The following is a 13,900-nucleotide window of genomic DNA, read 5'->3' on the forward strand; positions in this document are numbered from 1 at the left end:
AAATAAAGATATTGCGTCCATCTATAACTAAAAAAAAAATTTACAAAGAAAAGAAGGAAAGTTGCCACTCTTAATCTACACAGTACTTGGTAGATCAATATAAAGTTTTGATCCTTACAAAAATGTGCTGGATTTTCAACTTCCAGAGCAGTGTAAATAATTGGCCTTAAATGTTTTTAATTGTCTTTGTTTTAAATGTCTCCACTGCACTGTGTTTCAATATCTTAATATCTAAGAATGATTTTGTATTTCAGTGCGATGGGTGTAGGTAACCCATGCTGAGTCATTAATACAATGATCATGGGTCTATATAAGTTTCTTCAAAAGGCCAGGCATTTTCTAAGATTCTGGAACTGAATAAGCATGATTTTTTTTCAACTACTTTATAAGGGGAAATGTATGATGGAAATAAATTTATGGCTGCTAACAACTCACCCTAGCAAGTATTCTTACAATGACTAAGAAAGAAGAGACATCGTATTTTTTCTCTCCTTTTCCTCAATCTTTCCTCTTTACTTGGAGCCCCCAGAATTAACCTGCCATAATGCCAAGAGTCCAAAAACTTGAGGAGCATTTACTCTGGGTTACCCCAACAACAGGCCTGGCTGAGCATATGTGTGTCCTTCTGCATGAGACCAAGGAGACAAGGCTTCTCAGGATTGAATGTGCATATAAATTATTTGAAAGATGCTGTTAAAATGCAGATTCTGATTCAGTGGATCTGGCTTGGGACCTGAGACCCCACTTCTAGGTGATGCCAGTTCTATTGATTAGACAATGGCACTGTGAGGAGCAAGACAACAGACAATCTCACATCTTTTAAATAAATTCTGTCTCTTCCGGTAGGAAGTATGATTGCTGTGGAAGATGTAGGAGAGATCTGTTTCTACCACCATTAGGCCTCAGCTCCTAGAAAATAAAGGGCAAACTGTCCCCTTTGGACTAAAATGTTGCAAACAGCAGCCTACAGTATAATCTGATTTCCATTCACACTTTTAGTTCAAGAAGAGCCACCAGGCAGCCAAATCGTCTTAGAGCATTGAACATCATTTGTAATGGAAATTTAAAATGATAGTAAATGAAGATCATTCCACTTATTTTGTGAAGAGAGGATTCAAAGCACTTAGCAGACATTGATTACAGCGTGTCCGCACCCAGAGAGTGCATTTGGCATGAGCGTCATTACATCTGGCTCAGGATCCAGACTTCCTTTCCTGATTGTGTTTTCCCAGTGATTGTCATTAGTATGCAGAACACAAACAGGAAGATTCTCTACTAGGTCGTGTAAGGTTTCACTCTGCCTGCAAAGTGTCTTTTGATTACTTGAACGTATCACAGCATGTGCATTTTGGTCAAATATTTTTAAATTCCCTTCTCTTTTAGCAATATGCATTCTTCCCTGTTTGAATGGGGGTCGCTGTGTGGCCCCTTATCAGTGTGACTGCCCACCTGGCTGGACTGGGTCCCGCTGTCATACAGGTAGGCTTCCTTTCACAGTTTATTTTCTCGGTGGCTTGGTCCCACGAAGCCCAACATGGACAAGTAAAAGTGAGGCTCAGAGGAAGTGTTGGAACAAAAGGTTCCCAAAGATTCTCAGAATTCTCAAGACCGTCGTTGGAATGATGGTCTCGACACTGAACTGGATCAATGCCTGAAAAAACACCTTTCAGGGGGCCTGTGCCAAACAGCAACCTCAGGGCCAGAGGGTGGCTCAGGGGTACAGTGCCCAGCTCTCTGATCCCCAGCACCACAAAAAAGGAAAAAAGAAAAAGAAAAGGCCCTAAAATAGCATAAGAATAACACCTTTGCTGACTCTTTCGCAGCCTATATATAGAATGGATGTTATGCAGAGATTCAGGAATTTTATTTTAATCTCTATACAGCTAAATTACTAAGTTCATGATTACTATTTAGAAAAAAAAACAAAGTCATAAATAAATATGACTTCTGTAAAGGGGGAATAAAATTCTTCAGAAGAGATGGTTCCTTATCATGGACAACAGTAAAAAACTGTAGTTGGTTGGTGACAAGCATGTCCCCTTATAGCCCTTGCCTACCTGAAATACAGCATTTAGTTTGCTTTGACTTCTGTTTAATTGCTTGGTTATCTATCCTGTCCCCCACTAGATTATAGCCACTTGAGGGCAGAGATATTTCTTTGTCGTCTTTATATCCCCATTGCACAGTGTAGTGCCCAAATATAATAGGTATTTCCATAAAGATCAAATAAAACAGTTTAAAACGACAGGATTTTTTTTTCTTTTTAATGTTCTAAAAATTTAAGCAACTGTCAAAAGACTAAGGCTTCCTCTATTTGTTAGGTATGAACTCTGACACTCCAGTACAAATGTTTATACCACCTCCTCTGTGGGTCGAATTTAAAATAGAACAGACTTTCAGACACTGGAACTTGTCATGAGCAAGGTCAGAAGCTGCAAGAGGATTTTAAGCAGGAAAATTATGTAATCAAATTTTCTTTTAAAGAAGTGATGTGGGCAACACTGTGGAAAATGGCAGAAAGCAAGACTTAAAACAGGAGATTAGTTGGAAGGTAATAGAAGCAGAATACAAAAGAAGTAATGAATCTGGAAAACAATAACCAAGAAAAGGTGGATCTGAGAAAAGTGAGAAAAGGGGAGCATAAATGTTACTTGGTTACAGATCTGCTGTGGGGATGAAGATCCAAGAGGAGTCAAGCGTGGTTGGGCCCAGGAGTGGCAGGTGATGCTATTTACTGAGCCACAGAAACCAGGAGACAACACAGGCGTGAAGGGGAGGGGGTTAAGTGAGGAACAGAGGAAGGGCCTACTGAGTTTTGGGGGTGTTCTATGAAAATTCAAGAGGTAGGCAGTTGTGTGATAATGTAGTTTCCCAAAAGGTACAGCTGGATTGAAGATAGGGATTCATAAGTCATCCATGAAAAGCATTCAGTGGGGAGAAAATAAGACTGTGGAATATATGTGACATGAGACGGGAACCCAGAATGGAACCCTGACATTTTCAGAAAGGAAGAAGTTGTTAGGCTTTTCAACAGGGAAATAAAAATAATGACAAACTAATTAGGACTGCCAGGCACCACTAACTCAGGGTTCCCCAAAAAGGAGTAATGTTTTCTTATATCAGCAAGCAGAAACTTTGGCGAGTTGGTTTTAGATTACTGGGGTTTATTTTTGCTGGTTTTAGTCATTTCTTTTCTTATTAAATTGCAAATAAGTGCATTCTTCGGGCCTGCTATTTCTCTTTAACTTACCCAGAGAATTCCTCAAGGGGAAAGGCTGATGTGTTACTTCTGCCCTCCCTTGTCCTCTCCACCCTGTGCTGGTACTTACTTAAGCATTTCCCCCATACTCTGAATGAACAACTAGACAAATGACATTTATTTATATATCACCAAAGATGAGTTTTTCATCCAGGAAAGGGCTTACCAAACTTCAGATTCGTGAGAAAGATGCCTAATACAATAAATCTTTAGTTATTCTCTGAGGGTTTCTTCTGTGGTTAATTTTTAACCCTACTTCAGCTTCTGTAATTCCAATTAAAGCTGATAAAAGCCATAAAATGAGGCTCCCAGCCAAGGCAAAGTGTGTATGAATCATCTGTTATTTTTTTATTTGTTTTAATTAGTTATACATGATCGTAGACTGCCTTTTGACACATCATATATAAATGGAGTCATATGTTATTTTAGATAATCCATGTGCCCAATTTATTATCCTAAGAGTTAGTGTCTGACTTAATCACTCAACCAATCATAGAATGTAAAACCAGCTCCTTCAAGAGTTGTACAATCTGGTTTAGCTTATGACAAATTTATAGTGCGAAGCAATCAAAGTGCCAGACCATTGGCATAAATAAAAAGATTAAAGAAGACAGAAGTCAGTGGACTTTCAACAAGTAGGTAGAACTTAACTTGGGACTTAAATTAAGTAGCTTGATGTGGGGAGAAGGGGAGGTGGTGCCGCCTAAGGTTGCAAAGTCAAGTAGAAATGGATGATACAAACAGTGTTTAGTGGTGGTTGCTGCAGGAAGTAGACACAAATCCTATCCTGTGAGACTTTTTTAGAGTTTCCAAGTATTAATGAAATGAATGTTATGAATTTTTCACTCAGCTATTTGCCATTCTTCCTGCTTAAATGGTGGAAAGTGTGTAAGGCCAAACCGATGCCACTGTCTCTCAGCTTGGACAGGACCCGACTGTTCCAGGTAAGACAACCCACAACTGAAATGCACCTATAACATAAAGGATGGAATTCAGGGTTCCTTTACCTGAAGGGCCAGAAGATTCCTCTAATTCAAGTGCAAGATTTTGTATCCCAAAATATCTAGATACGCACTCTAAATTTGAACTAAAGCCAAAGCTCAAAACTATTAGTTCAGGATTGACAGATAAAATTGAAAATATATAGTGTTGGCTCATTTCATCAGCACATATATTAAAATTGGAACTATAGAGAGAAGATTAATATAGCTTCTGCTCAAGGATGACACAAATACATAAAGTATCCCATATCTTTTGTAATTAAAAAAAGAAAGAAAAAAGATTGAATAAATAGATAATTTTCTTGAACAGAGATTTTTATCCTTCATGTGCAAGGATATAAAGTGAATAATGAACTCAATATATTTTATTGAAAATGGCTTAACGGATGTTTGAGCTCTTGATCACAATAAAAGTTGATGTTGAAGTTGATAAGAAAGTATTTATTTTGGTCTTGTCTTTTTAGTATGTATATAAACAATATTTCATTGACTCAAGAAAAAATTGTGTGAATACATGTTCTATTAATGCTTTTCTCACTTTTGTTCAGGTAAGTATCAGAATTGAGAAAAAAGTGTCTAACAAATAAGTCCTAAAGAAAATAGTTTTTAGATCATTTATAGTTTTTAAACCTCAGGAAATCCTGGACATATGGCCCCATACCCTGAATAAAATATGGTCAGTACTTGTTGTCTCCAGTGTTGGAATATTATCAGTTGAATTTTATGGCTTTGAATATGCATATTACATGTAATTTTAAAAATTTGCTTTGTGCCTGTGAATTTTCTTAGATAATCACAAGTATATGCCATCTCCACAGAGTAAGATAAATAAATAAACAGAACTCTGAAGAAAACTTTGGAATGAACAAATGTATTTAGAGGCCCCTAAGACACAGAACACAGGTGTACCTGAAAGCAGAGTTGAAAGAATTTAAGAACATGGTGGGAGGTGGGCGGGGGACAGTAACTCACAAAGAACAAAACCTATATACACCTTTCTTGTAAGTTTAGACTTTTTATTTCACCTTCATTTTTACATAAGGAGAGAGGAAACCTGAAGTTTTCATGGTTTCCCAGTATCCAAATGTTCCTCTAGGAGCATTTCTTTGATCAGGAAAAAGGTACTTATGTAAAAACACTGTTAATAAAGAGAACAAAACCTAGAACTTTTATTCAAAAGTTTTATATAAGAATCCAAGAAAAATTAGGGCAAATTAAGATGGAAAATCTATCCTATAGGAAAGGAAAGGCTAACTAGCCCCCCAGAGGACCAGACAGGCTCCCCCATCTTATCTATAATCAGTTCTTCTAAGACTCCTATTAATGAGGACTCTCTTTTTAAAACCCTAACTCACTTAGGCAGAAAATGGCCAGGCACGGTGGCACATGCCTATAATGACTTGAGACAGGAGATTCGCAAACCCAAGACCAGCCACAGCAGCCTCTCTCTGGCTACAGAGTAGCTTTCTCTGCTCTTCATTTCACATGGAAGGGCAGAAAAGCTCATAGTTCCCACATTTTACATGTCATTGTTCAGGATTCAGTTTAAATATCTGGAAGAAGGACCCTGATTGGTCCAGACTGAGTCCAGGGTTCAGCATGGACCCGTGGTGCTAAGCAGGGTTATGTCATACTAATGCAAAAGGTGATTTTGGCAACACTCTGGTGAAAGGGGAGAAGAGCCTGATAATTCCTAAAAGAAAAGCAGGTGGAGTGTGATTCCCTGCAATTGGTGGGGAGAAAGCTTTTCTGAGACATCTGAACAATAAATGGTCATGAATAATTAGTTTTTTTCTTTCCCATGAGACTGAATATGTTAAGGAGGCTATGCTTAATCCTTGTGCAGGCACAAAATTAGATGCCCAATAAATACTTGCTGATGGTGGAACAATTTCCTGGTATAAGTGAAAACAGGTAGAGAAATGTCTTACAGCATTCATCAAATCCATCAGCCCGTAACCTTCTTTCCTGGTGAATAAGACTGGCCTGGTCTTGCTCCCAGGTAATCTAGTTCCTAAGAAAATTGTGGTTTTTCTGATCTCTATGCACAGCTTCCAAAACTTGATCCTAAATAAATACTATCATTAAAAATCACAGATTGTTAGTGCTCTGAGAGAGGGTTGTCAGATAGGAAACTAGTGACAGAGTCATGGCTAAAACCCAGGTCCTCCGGCCTGTTGTCCAAACCCCTCCATTCTCCCCAGGATGCGCCCCCAACCTTCCAGCCATGGTCACAGATAATGGCCAGGGCCTTAAAACCTATTTCAGTCAGCCTCCCCCGAAGTATTTGCCTCCTCATTTTTGTCTTTTCTTTTGAATCTATTCATTTTTCCCCCTAGGAAAAGGAAGATTGGTTTTTAACCACAACACCACCAACCAGTTCCCCCGAGTGGAATCATCTCTTCCTGGCAGAGCCTGGACCTCCTGGAACTTACTCGAAGAAAGTCCAACATGGTGCTGGGGCTTATTTTGTTTAGCAAACTTGTTAATTGAGATTTACTTTTTCTTTAATTTTATGATATATTTTGTTATTTCTTGTGACATCTTTTCTTACATGTTTGCATTTTTAAATATGCCTGTATTTTCTATATTAAAAAAATTATATTAAATAGATGCTGCTCCACCCTCATGAAATGTACGTACTCTGCTGTCTGTGGGGAAAGTTCCTGGAACACATTTTTATTCCTTTACTTAAAATGATTTTTCCATTAAAATATATTTTGCTACTAAATAATATTTTTTCTGGATAGTGCCATTTTATGAGGTGGCCAGGGAATAATAAAGAAGATTCACGATCTTTCATCCACGTTACGGCCACAGCACACGATCCCATGTGGTGTGCATCAAGCAATTATAATCAAGGAGATTCCTTTCTTCTAGAAGCATCTTCTTTGCAGTGTGTGTAACAATAAAGGTTTCCTCTTATTGAATCCCAAGACCTGGGATCCTCCACCCAGAATTCTGTTCTGGTGTTGAAGGTAGCCAAGATAATTCCTTTCCCAATATTTTGAAAGATATAGACGTTAATGTAGTTCATAAGGGGAATAAGTAAAATGACCTTGGACTACCATTTCTCATGCTTCCCTTCCTTGTCATAGCTGAAATAAGAAATGCAACAGTTGTACGATTAATAGAAGAGTCCATACTTGGGTCATGATACAACTCACTGCTTTGGGAGAAGAGAGACAGGAAAATGAAGACCTGGAAAAGCCAAGTGGGAAAGCTTCTGTCACGCTGTGCTCCCGGTCCTTCCTGCAAAAAACAAAACAAAACAGCAACTGCCCAAAAGAGAGATGACCTGTCCCTCAGTCTCCATTCTTTGATCTACCTCCATCAGACCTCGGAAAACAAAGCCCAATCCTAAATTTTGTTTTCAAATAGGATATTCAAAATCCATTTGCTTCCATCCCCTGGGAGAGCCGCTGGCCCACAGGACAACAGGGTACAATGCAGCACTGTGGGGAAATACAGGAAAGGACCAAAACGACCTTGATTCTCCTGGTGGGTGCTCTTCCCTCAGTCACCGACTCCATTCTCCTACATCCACTTTCTTGACAAGTCTTACAAGCTTATGAGTCTAACTTTTGAAAGGTTTATTTTTAGTTTGTCAACTTCCACACTATGTTGATCTTTGTGATTTATAATGTGAAAACCATAAAATGAAGCTTAAAAGTCTGAGAAATAAAAGACAGGTTACCAGAAAATATTTAAGTCAGGGGAAACAACCCTCAGTTCTCAAAGTACCTACTCAATGAGTATACCTGCTACGTAAAATTTGCACTGGGTTACTCTGAGTAGTTTGAAAGGCCTGTGTTTTCACAATAATCAAATTAGTCATGTTATGCAGAGAGTATAAGAAAGTGAAGTGTCAAACAGGTGAGGTTTGGAAAGAAGACAAGTTGAGAAATCAAGTCACATTGGGATAACACTGTGCATATTTTGGAAAGTGTTATTTTAAAATCTTCCATCCTGGACATGCCTTCTGGTGAATTTTCAACAGGAGAATCATTTCCCATGTTTTATGAACTATTCTACCACAAGCAGAAGAAGATGATAGATACTGAGTGATATTTACCAAACATTTGCCAAATGAAAGAAAAAAAAGATTAAATAAATAACTACAAGTCAATCATGTATTTTAGCCTCCAGCCCAGTTATGGAGCAACCTCTAGGTACTAACTGCACTAGATGTTTCACAGATATTATTTCCTTGGAGCCTCATAACAATCCTATGGAGATATATATTATGATCTCTCTTTTACAGATGAGGAAAGTCAGGTTCTGAGAAGTCAGATAACTTGTCTAAAATAACATAACCATTAAATGACAAAGCCCACCTGAAACCCAAAGCAAGTTTTAGACACAGTAAAGCTCATTCTAGCATTATTGTTATCAGTGAAATATGGGCATGGACAACATGCCCATCAATAAGGAAACCTAAACTGTACTACCTTGATGACACTTGCTGAATTGCTTATTATGCAGCCTTCAAAATAGTTCAATAGCCTGAAAAATGTCTGGTAGAAGGTTGAATGCAGGGGGATAGAAAACTTCCAGGGTGTGGAGCGTAGCTTAGTTGTAGAGTGTGTGTTTAGCATATGGGAGGCTCTGGGTTCAATCCCAAGCACCACCACCCTCAAATTTTAACATACTCAAATGGTTAAAAATCTATTGAAAGTGTGCATGATGAAAACCAGAAGGGAAAAATCCCCAACATTTTCTACATTTGTCTCGTAATTTAAAATCCAGAAAGTTCTGAACCCAAATATATGTGAGGATTTTTTTGTTGTATTTAAAAACGACTTCTTTATTCTTGAATAGCCCTGTGGCAAACTTAAAACAGTAATTAAAAAACAAATCCATCAATGCATGACAATCAAATGGAATGTCTTACGCCACAAAAATGGGAAAAAAAAAGTTTCATCATAATCAAGTTTCTGCCCTGGGTCACAGGAATCTCAAATACTTAAAAGCCATGTAATAATTTCAATAGATGTAGGGAAGGCACTTGGAAAAACTAATATATAGTCTAATAAAATTTCCAAAGCTCAGGTGAAACAGATACTTCTATAGTGAAGCTATAATGCTTAATACTCTGATGAAAGCAATAGTAGAAGCTAACCAGCAATTGTCATAAGCCAACAGGTTAGGTACACTATAGTCAAATAGATGTGAAGTTCCTGTGGCTTCCTTGAAAAAGAGAAAGAAAGTAGCAAAATCAATGATGGTCAGAAGGAGATGGAAACAAAACAGACAGCTCAGCAAGATCTTCTATTTCTTCTGCTCTCTGCAAGATGTTGCAGGTCTTGACATGTCCTTCTTACACAAAGATTAAAGTCTGGGGACGTTATCACACCGTGATGTATGTCTGGTATCTTAAAAAATTAAGAAATAAATGTCAACGATGAAGAATAATTGAAATAGTCCATAGTTACACTCTGGGATAATGTTCAACCCTATAATTCATTCAGAGTGTATTTTAATGATGTTAAACATGCTAAACACGAAGAAAGCATAAGAATTTTAGGTGACCCTGATTTTTTAAATAACAGAAAAAAAACAATCTAAATCATGGTTGTTTCTATATGGTTGAATCAAAGATTACTTCCCCTTCTTTTAGATTGTCTAAATCTTAGAGATTTCTTACAATAATAACAGATCATAAAATAAATTAAAGGTTAACATTATATAGAAGTATAACCGTTTGCATGGAGAACAATATAAAAGAATGTAGAGAAGAAGAAAAATTAAATTAACCAGATATTAAAATGCAAAGCTTTGGGCTGTGGATGTGGCTCAGTGGTAATGCGCTTGCCTAGCATGCGTAAGGCACTGGGTTCAGTTCTCAGCATCACATAAAAATAAGCAAAACAAATGTGTGTGTGTGTGTGTGTGTGTGTGTGTGTGTGTGTGTGTATATATATATATATATATATATATATATATATATATACAAAATTTTAAAAATATGCAAAGTTTTAACAATGAATTTAATTAGTGCTGACCTGTAAAAAGCCAGATAGAAATCTACAGCAGGAAGGCAGGTAACCTGAAAGCAGATCCAATGACATGTAAGACAATATATCGCACAGGGGGCCTTCTGGGTCCTCTACAAAATAGAACCAAGACAGAATTAGACAGACAAAAAATGTTCTAGAGGAAATGTCTCCAAGAGAGAAAATAGGTTGGGAACTGGAAGAAGCTAAGAGAGTCACCAGATTGTGTTAGTCAGCCATTTGTGTTAGTCAGCCTTTTCACAATGACAAACACTTGAGGTAATCAATGTAAGAGAAAAGGTTTCATGTTTCAGTCCATGTTCTCTTGGGTATTGCTTTGGGCCTGTGACAGCACAGTTCATCATGGTAGAAGCACATGGAGAGGTCCCAATAGCCACCTCTAGGGCACACCCTCAGTGGCCTCACTGCCTTCCTCTGGATACCACTTCCCAGTTCCCAACAGAACCACAAGCTGTGAACAGATAGGCCTTCAACACATGGGCCTTTACAGAACATTCAAGATCCAAAGACACTCAAAGTCGATTCAAGACTCAATCAGATCTGACCCTAAGTGAAGGAGAGTAAAGAAGTGAAGTTTGAACAGAAGCATCTTAGGCTACAATGCAGTTCTTAGAGAAGTTCTGCAAGAACCCTTCCTCCCAGGAGCAGGCCAGTCTGGGCGTACCTGCCTCCCGGAGTCTCTGGTTGGGGCAGCCTGCAGGCAGCCTCAGAGCTTAAACACAGTCATGGAAGTTGGGGCACAGCAGCTTGAGCCCTTGATCAACTCTGCTCCTACACTGGGAGATCTGGGAGCACAATTCTCATGTCAGTCTCATTAACTCTCAATGGGGCTGTGTGGAAGTCATTAATGACTTAGAGAAACACAATCATGTCCTGACTTCTCACTAGCCACCAAAATCATTCCATTTAGGTCCACAAGTTAAATATAAAGACTCAAGTCATGAAAATTAGCCATGAAGTAGCCTATGGATTAATATCTGGAAGAATAGGACTCAGCTTAAAAAAAAAACCCACAAAGTTCATCCATATTGCATTATTGCAGTATTATTAGTACTTTATTCTTTTTTTGTTGTTGAATAATATTCCTTTGAATGGATATGCCACATTTTGTTCTTTCATCTGTCAATGGACATTTGGGCAGTGAACTTTGCAAAGTGCTAATTGAAACAAGCCAGACACACACACCCACACACAAAACTCAGGTACCATACAATTCTGTTTATAAGAAGTATCCAGAATAAATAAATCTAGAAGATAATTGGAGAGAATATGAGGACTATCTGCTATCTGCTAACAGATACAGGTTTTTTTTGTTTTTGTTTTTTGTTGTTGTTGTTGTTGTTTTTGAGAGAGAGAGAGAACTTTTTAATATTTATTTTTTAGTTTTCGGTGGACACAACATCTTTTTTTTTTCTTTTTTATGTGGTGCTGAGGATCGAACCCAGCGCCCCACGCATGCCAGGCGAGCGCACTACCACTTGAGCCACATCCCCAGCCCACAAGGTTATTTTTTGACATGGAAAAATATCTGCAAGTAGATATTGGGGATGGTTGTACAACCATATTTTGAAGATAACATTAAATAAAGTTTGTAAATACCCACAAAAGAAAAAATATATTGGACAACAAGAAAAATATATTTGACTCACAAATCAAAAATTAACATTGAAAAATTTTTAAACATTTTTTTAGTTGTAGGTGTACACAACACCTTTATCTTATTTTTATGTGCCTCATGCCTGCTAGGCAAGTGCTCTACCACTGAGCTACAACCCCAGCCCTGAAAATTGAATTTTAAAGACAAGAAAAACACACATGACAAAATAATATTTTAAGATATTATGATCTAATAGATACCCATGAGAAAATATTTTTAGGCAGAGACATGAACAAGCATTTCACTAAGGAAGAAATACTTACAGAAAATAAGCATTCTCACTAACAAAAGAAATGCTAAATAAACTTATCTAAATTTTTACCTAGCAAATTGGTAAACTTTTGGTGGCAGTGATGGTGGTGGTATTTATTTATTTTCATAATGATGTAAAATGGTTATTGATAAAAGAATTCTCTGGAACCTCTGTAGGGAATGCAAACTAGTCTAACCTTTCTTCAAAATAATTGACAGCCCCGTGTGGTGATGCAGGCCTGTAAACTCCCAGCAGCTTGGGAGGCTGAGGCAGGAGGATCTCAAGAGCAAAGCCAGCCTCAGCAACAGGGAAGCACTAAGCAACTCAGTGAGACCCTGTATCTAAATAAAATACAAAATAGGACTGAGGATGTGGCTCAGTGGTTGAGTGCCCCTGAGTTCATTCCCCAGTACCCCCCCCAAATTAAAATAAATTAAAAAATAAAAAGGGCTAGAGATGTAATTCAGTAAAGAACCCTGTGTTCAATCCCTGATACCAAAAAAAAAGAGACAAGTATTAAAATTTTTTAAAATGTGCATGCATACCTCGTAGTTCAGAAATCCCATACCCAACAAGCAATCCCATAAAGAAATTAGACTTACAGGGGCTGGGGATGTGGCTCAAGCGGTAACGTGCTCGCCTGACATCGCCGCACGGAGTGCTGGGTTCGATCCTCAACACCACATAAAATTAGAAAATAAAGATGTTGTGTCCACTGAAAACTGAAAAATAGATATTTAAAAAAATCTCTCTCTCCTATCTCTCTCACTCTCTCTTAAAAAAAAGAAAAGTAATTAGAGGTAAACATTTGTGCATAAAAATAATTACAGCCTTATTAATATTATTAAGAACCATCAGTAATGCATAGGACTAAAAAAGACCTAGAATAAGTATGTAATTCATGGTTTACTTATAGAATTGAATTAATGAAGCCATTAAATTTTTGTAAATACATTTACAAAGAGTTTAATAACATGAAAAATAATTATGGCATAATGCATTCCATTGAAAACAGAATATAAAATGTGACTATAGTGTGTTCTAAGTCACCTAAATTGTGTGTTTACAATACACACGGAGATTTGCCAGACTTTATTAATATTGGTTTTTCCCTAGAACATGGAACTATGGGTGATTTTTATCTCTTATTCAAATTTTCTCTTTATTTCTGACTTATTTTCAATTAAGACACATTATTTTTATATTTGTAAATATACTTTCATATTCATAAAAACTAACCATCCTCATAAAAACTGAAGCAAAAGCCCCTCTTAATGTGTATGTGTATATAAATATTCTTTGTGTTTACCCTAATTAATTTGGCATATGCACAGGTAGATACTGAGTCGAATTTAAAGATCTGGTCTCTGTCTAGGTTTAAACAGTACTTCAGAAATCTTCAGAGTTCAGACTAAGATCACTATTAGTTTAATATGAATATGGAAGGTGTCATCAAGAGAAAATAATCAGTTAATCTTGAGCTACTTGTATACACAGGAAGAAAATATTCACTGGTGATCGAATTAAGGAATTTTTAAAAATCAGATATTAAAACTATCACTGTATTTTTCAGTATATCCTTATAACTTGTGGTTTCTCCAGGCAAGGGATGTGTATAAGTGATGGATATTTATAAGATTTCAAATTCTTTCTTTGAAGGGCTTATAGCTAATTTCTCATGATTCTCTCTTAACTGACCCTAAAGGGAGTGGC

At 37.3% G+C, this 13,900-nt stretch overlaps 1 protein-coding gene and 1 non-coding gene across 3 annotated transcripts in view; both read left to right on the top strand.

Moving 5' to 3' along the window:
* Window positions 1–6,994, top strand: part of Svep1 (sushi, von Willebrand factor type A, EGF and pentraxin domain containing 1) — a 169,960-nt gene extending 162,966 nt beyond the window's left edge. Inside the window, exons 46-48 of one of the 2 annotated variants that reach the window (XM_076845690.2) lie at window positions 1,384–1,479; window positions 4,110–4,203; window positions 6,600–6,994. In XM_076845690.2, the coding sequence (XP_076701805.2) occupies window positions 1,384–1,479; window positions 4,110–4,203; window positions 6,600–6,621 (212 nt within the window). In that variant the 3' untranslated portion in view covers window positions 6,622–6,994. The remainder of the gene's footprint in view (window positions 1–1,383; window positions 1,480–4,109; window positions 4,204–6,599) is intronic. The other variant, XM_076845691.2, reaches the window with a different exon arrangement.
* Window positions 4,412–4,514, top strand: LOC143393186 (U6 spliceosomal RNA). The gene has a single exon (XR_013090502.2). It is a non-coding gene; the product is annotated as a U6 spliceosomal RNA (small nuclear RNA).
* Window positions 6,995–13,900: the final 6,906 nt, after the last annotated feature.

Source organism: Callospermophilus lateralis, chromosome 2 (assembly GCF_048772815.1).
Source record: "Callospermophilus lateralis isolate mCalLat2 chromosome 2, mCalLat2.hap1, whole genome shotgun sequence".
Lineage (NCBI taxonomy): Eukaryota > Metazoa > Chordata > Mammalia > Rodentia > Sciuridae > Callospermophilus > Callospermophilus lateralis.